We start from the raw sequence: 6,582 nt of genomic DNA on the forward strand, positions 1-6,582 counted from the left end.
CGCACACACACACACACACACACACACACACATTCCTTAACAGTTTCCTCACCGTACTGGAAAGAAACTAAACCCTGGTCCTTAAAGGAAAACAAATGGAGGTCCTGCCAAGGCTGTGGCTGAACTCTGAAGGAAAACTCCCTCCCTCCCTCTCCACCTCACTCCTCCCAGCCAGTCCCGCCCCAGGTCCAGCACTATATCAAGGGCCTGCTTCCCTCTATCAAACTCCACAGTCCTGCTACAGTCTACAGCTGTATAACGGTTCTCTCTCAACGTGTGCTCTCTCGACCTGCAGACAGCCATCAGCCATCATGTATTACAGCCAAAGCATTTCCAGTGGACCCGCCATGATCGCCAGACAGAGCCGCAGCTACACATCAAGTGCTGCTCCCCACAAGGCTCACAGTGTGTCAGGACTCAGCTTCAGGGGAGGTCCCCGCATCTCCTCTAGCACTGTGCGCACTGTCTCCTCCGGGTACGGAAGTGGCATGGGGTTCGGCAGCGGTGGTTTCGACCTGTCCAACGCCCTGGACCAGAGCAACGTGCACCTGAACGAGAAGGCCACCATGCAGAACCTGAACGACCGTTTGGCCTCCTACCTGGACAAGGTCCGCTCTCTGGAGGCGGCCAACTCCAAGCTGGAGTTGCAGATCAGAGAGTACTACGAGAAGAAGGGCCCTGCAGCAGAGAGGGACTACAGCAACTACTGGGCCATTATCAATGACCTGAAGGACAAGGTATAGTGTGTGTCAGCTTCAACAGCTTCAACACCAGACATGTCAAATGTTTGTCATGCTGTTAATGATTATCAGGGGAGGGTTTTCAAAGGGTCAGAGACACTATAGGCATTACTTGAGTCTGCATGGTCCCAAAACCAGTCTACCACTGTATGTAACTGCACAATGAACTATTTAATTGAGACTTTTGGCTTCTGACCAAATCCCATTGTTGTTCTTCTCTAAAGATCATCAGCGCCAACATCGGCAATGCAAACATCCTCCTCCAGATTGACAACTCCAAATTGGCTGCTGATGACTTCAGAACCAAGTAAACACAAATCTTCATACTTTAGTGGACCTATATTCATCTAGTAAATGTCACACAAGAAGGCTTAAGGGTTATACTTGTCTCACTTCAGTGTCCTCTGCTCTCCAAACTAATTAGATATGAGCATGAGCTTGCGATGCGCCAGTCAGTTGAGGCTGACATCGCCAACCTGCGCCGCATGCTGGACCAGACCACCCTGACGAAGGCTGACCTGGAGATGCAGATTGAGGGCCTGCAGGATGAGCTGGCCTACCTCAAGAAGAATCACGCAGAGGTGACTGATGCACATCTGTTAGCTATAATGATTACTATTTGATATGACACCAGAAGCTTGCTTCATCACACCTAGAATTGATTGAAAATAGATCTTAATGCTGACTTCTTTTCCCCCTTGGTTGTTTAGGAGCTGGCAGCTATGCGCTCTCAACTTACTGGCACAGTCAACGTAGAGGTGGATGCCGCACCCCATCAAGACCTCAACAAAGTCCTGGATGAGATCCGCGCCCAGTATGAAAGCATCACTGACAAACATCGCCGTGACCAGGAGGCCTGGTTTACTCAGAAGGTGAAAAGATTTTCCTGTAAACAGGCACATTATCCCCCACGTTGCAAATGACTGGGTTTACTCCCTCGAGAGTCTGTAATTAAACATAATCTTCTGTGAAACTAAGACAAGTAATCACTCAACTGTGTCCTTCTTTCTCGCTTTAGTCGGCAGCCTTGACAATGGAGGTGGCCAGCAGCACAGAGTCAATCCAGACGTCCAAGACAGAGATCAGTGACCTGCGGCGTACACTGCAAGGCCTGGAGATTGAGCTGCAGTCTCAGCTCAGCATGGTGAGAAAGAAAAAACCCTTAACCCAAACCATCTGTTCACATCACACTGATCTTGCCTTATATGAGCAAAATTCCCGGATTGCTGTCTTGTCGGTGTAAATGGAGAAACAGACAGTGATAGAGGCTGAAAGAGCAGAGGGGAGGGTAACAGAAGGGGGCATTATTGAAAGAATGAAGGGAGGGAGATAAAGATAAGGATGATGGGAGCTGTGGAGAAGGGAGGAAAGGGATCCTGCTGAGGAAAACATTTCACAGACATCTGCTCAAATTCTGGAAGACATAAAAGAGCTTGAAGAGAGCTCAAGGAATGCTGGACTGGACGACCTTAAAGTTGTTCTCCCATAGATTATCTGTGCCCAGCTGGAGTTAATCATTCAACACTCCCTGCAACAACAGCACACTCCTCCTGTTTAACAGTGGAGGAGCAGCTAAAAGACACATACATTCAAAACCCTCTGCTAACCTTCATAAAGGAAAGGAAAATACGACACAAACGCCAGCATGCTTTTGTGTCTGTCTAACATATATATTCCAGGGTGTGGTTGGTGGTCACAGACTATAGCTTTAAATTGTCAGAACTACCACAAAAGATTTAGTACAGTGAACATGTTTGCAAGTATAAAAAACAAACACTGTGTGTTTCAATCCACGTGTGAGTTTTTTAAGATCCTTTTTCCTTCCACTCTCTTACAGAAAGGGGCTCTGGAGAACACACTGGGAGAGACAGAGGCTCGTTACAGCGCCATGCTCAGTGGTTACCAGAACACAATCAACATGCTTGAAGCAGAACTCGGCAACATGCGCTCAAGCATCGAGCAGCAGGGACAGGAGTATAAGATGCTGCTGGACATCAAGACCAGGCTGGAGCAGGAGATCGCAACCTACAGGAGCCTGCTGGAAACAGAGGAGTCCAGGTAGACAGTTATCCAGAGTTATGAGACCATTTAGAGCAAAATGCAGTCATTGATTTAGAAAATAATGCACACGCCCACTTCACTCACTGTTTTCTCTGCTTCTTTCTTCCCTCTCCGTCATTCTAGACCCACTGGTAAGCGTGAGCGACATCTGTTCTAACAAGACATTACATAACAACAGTACAGTCAGTGTAATAAAAGCTTGAAGCACTAACATCATGATTTCCCCCCTTCTTTTGCACAGGAGGCTCAAAGACCACAGTCACAACCACCACTGTGCGAACTTCCAGCTAGGAGGTCCAACTGGCAGGACAAGCTGTTCTCAGACACACACACACACTGACAAATAAAAGCTGTTACAAGATAAGGGAAAATGCACTGGAAAAAAACAGAGAATGAGAAAACTGAGTTGAAAGTGAAGCTTGTGTTAAAGTTAATGTATGAAACAATATGAGCTATTAGAAGAAATGCCTGACTTGTGTATGTGTGTGTGTGTGTGATCTGTCTGAAAAATAAATCTGCTGGTAAATAAAAGGGGTGTTGTTTTGTGACTCGTCTTTTTTTTCTTCTCAAAAACATTACTCTGTTTTTGCAGTCGTCATAGCAACTGCATTACATTTCGGGAGGTGGGGTGTGGAGTTGTGGAAATCTGTGTTACGTAACCGGGCTGTTGTCAGGAAAGGGTGAACAATGGTTAACAGCTCCAGTGTGGAAAGCTTCAGGATGTAGAGGAAAAGCCCAATCAGAAAGTTTCAACTTGATGCTCTCAGAACTCAAACAAAGCAAGAAAACATTTAAGAAAAGAGCAGTTATGTGAGCAAATGACCCTGAGGTTTGCCCAGAGGGTTTTTTTTAAACAAGACACACCCATATGGGTGACTAATCTTTGCCTGGAGGCTTTCAACCTTACATGAAGGCTGTCTAAATCCTATCACCTAGTAACAAGAACACACACAGATCGGGAAAGAACTACTGAGTGGGAATGCAAACACTGACTAACTGAACAAAGAGAGTCATTGTGGAAACAGGTGCTATCAGCACTGCACTTTGGCCTCTTTTATGGACTTCATGATTAATGACCAATGAGCTGTTACGATAAAGTATCGTGAAGGGTAGGGCTGCTGATGACTCAATGTATGTTTTGTGTGAAAGAGAGGCTGGAAATTGTTATATGAAGCATGCAGAGAGGGAGAGAACCTTGCATTTGAGCCTTTGCACTCAGTACAGGTCAGCAGTTACAGCCTCTGATATTACAGTAAAATCCTGTGAAGAGTTCCTAATTCTCAAACGATGGCGTAATGTTGTCTTTGGAGAGATTATAGAGAGGGTCAAATTGCAAAACCCATCCCCCTCTGAGGAGCTTCACTCACCCTTATTTGGAGCCATTTTGTTGCACATGTGAGTGTCTACTCCACACTGGTATAATGATAGTTGAAGACAAAGCCCTTCCAGTTGAGCTTGTAATTTGACATGAAAATCCAGAGCAGAGGTCATAATAAGATGTTGCATCAACATCAGACTATTTTCCCCAGATCAGTACTTGGAATGATCTTCAACATGGACAATTTCAAACCATGATCACATTGCTACGTGTAACTGTTTGTCCTATTTATTTGAACTTTGCGATTGAGGGTGACCTCAATGCTTCGTCGAGTTTAAATGAAAGTTGGAAATGAAATGAAGTGTTTGACACAGTGGGACTGTCGAGAACAAAATATGCAAATCAAAAACTGAACATCTGATTAAGAACAAATGAATGCCAAACCTTGACTTCTCCAATTGTGTCACTTTCCGACATTTTAGATGTACTGTTACGCATTGTTTGTCTTTTTAAGTCTTTCCCATGTTTAAAATGTGCAATGATGCCTCCTTTTTTATCACTTTCATGTGAGAGGTATTTGTTTCAGTTCTGTCTGTAGGAGGTACGCTATAATTGCTAAAGGTCTCCTAATTTGCACAGCAATATTCAGCTCACATATTAGTATCTCATTTTTAAAATCTGTACCAAACATTTTTTTCCTTTTGTGGGAAAGAAACAGTTCTACCATAACCCTGTGTAAGACCAAACTGCACATTGGGTTTTTACAAAAATGTCAAGCCGTTGCTTTAATTACAGGTCATGGCCTTTTACCAAGATCGATCAAATTTTGTACAGAGTACTCAAAAACTGAAAATTCAGTGCACAACTCTCTGAAGACAATGCTCCAAAGCCAAGTATGTTGACTGGTGCAGCAGAAGCTGCAGCTTAACACTGACAAACTAAAGGAGCTAGTGGTGGATCTCAGATGGGGACCGACATAATGGTGGTCAATTTTTACGAATGGCTGCAAAACCACCATCTTGCCCACAAAACTGGAAGTGGGAGCAGTTGAAGGATTTGCTTAATTTTGTTATGGAGCCTCTTGGCATGGTAATGAACTATCATCATAAAAAAAGGGAAATGTTGGTGTAGGAGCATAATATAACCGACAGACTAAGCTGGTTTATGATAGTGTATCAGTTCTCAGTTAGCGCTCCCTTCTGTAAACAGGAACCACTCATTGTCTGGTCAGGTGTTTCTGCCCAGAAGGTAAACAGTTTTTGACTTTTTTGTAGAGACCGAGCCTACGCTTCAAGCGACTGAGACTGAAGCTGACATCAGGGAGAACTAATTGATGTGCAGAATAAATCAAAGTCTGAAATGTTGGTTAATGATGGATTTACAGACAATGAGATAAAGGGAAAACAAACAAGAAAGACGACACTGAAAAGTAGTTAGGATATTATTTAGCATGAATAGCCCTACTGTTTGCACGTGGCTGCCCAAAGGAAAATGACAAGAAGTGGTGCCAAGATGCTGACAGTCATATCTGTAATTTCTCCATGTCATGGCTGTCTGCCATCTAAGGCTAGCCAGAGGCTAGCAGAGAATGAGATCAGAGAGGAAAACAAGATGTTTCTCACTTGATGTCATAAAATACATGGCATAAAGAGAGTTCAGTTCATTGAAATTTATGCCAAAAGTTCATGGTGAGAATATGAACTCCAGAGTTGTTGGGATACTTTGATTCTTTCTGTGGTCGTAGGGAATTTCTCACTATGTGGGTAACCTTTCCTTGTCCTACAACTGCATCCCTTGTTTGTAATCCGTTAGTCACATTATGTTTTTGACAACTTATTTAGTACAGTAAGCTTCATGCTGATATTTTGGGAAATGCTCTTGAGAAGATTGATCACTTTGATGTCTGTATGCTAAATATAAAGCTAAAAGCAGTCGGCTTTAGTTTAGCTTAGCACAAAGACTAGAAACGCGTGCAGGATGTTTTTACACATCAGTTTTAAAAAATAACTTTAGTAGTGATGGTAGGTGGATTTTTTTTACCTCAGTCAGAATAGAGGATTCCCTCTGTTCCCAGTTTCTGTGCTAAGCTAAGCTAATTGTCAACTGGTAGCTTATTAGCATACAGAAACAAGTGTAGTTTCAATCTTCTCATCTAACTCTCTACAATAAAGTGAATGATATATACCTATAACTATTTCTTTATACTATTAACCTAATTTACAGTATTGATTTTATTAAATTGTATCGTCGTAAAAAGTCAGAATCAGAAAAATTCACTTCAGTGTGGGTCTGCCGTAACCTTATTTCAATGTGGAATTTTACCAAATCACATTAAGCTTTAATATCAGTGAAATGTTTAGTTTTAGTCATGTCTGCAATAGTTAAACTGGAGGCTGACGTTCATATCAGCAGGAATGTTGATGTCTCAGGTCAAAAAGTCCATTAAAGAGCTGCGGAGAGGAG

At 43.1% G+C, this 6,582-nt stretch overlaps 1 protein-coding gene across 1 annotated transcript; it reads left to right on the forward strand.

Annotated features, from left to right (window-relative positions):
- The first annotated feature begins 233 nt into the window (after window positions 1-233).
- On the forward strand, window positions 234-3,349 carry krt94 (keratin 94). The gene is made up of 8 exons (XM_046046571.1): window positions 234-737; window positions 965-1,047; window positions 1,165-1,321; window positions 1,451-1,612; window positions 1,759-1,884; window positions 2,578-2,798; window positions 2,925-2,932; window positions 3,043-3,349. The coding sequence occupies exons 1-8, from the start codon at window positions 312-314 to the stop codon at window positions 3,090-3,092; spliced, it is 1,233 nt and encodes a 410-aa protein (XP_045902527.1). The 5' UTR covers window positions 234-311; the 3' UTR covers window positions 3,093-3,349.
- Window positions 3,350-6,582: the final 3,233 nt, after the last annotated feature.

The sequence above is a fragment of the Micropterus dolomieu genome, linkage group LG04, assembly GCF_021292245.1.
Source record: "Micropterus dolomieu isolate WLL.071019.BEF.003 ecotype Adirondacks linkage group LG04, ASM2129224v1, whole genome shotgun sequence".
NCBI lineage: Eukaryota > Metazoa > Chordata > Actinopteri > Centrarchiformes > Centrarchidae > Micropterus > Micropterus dolomieu.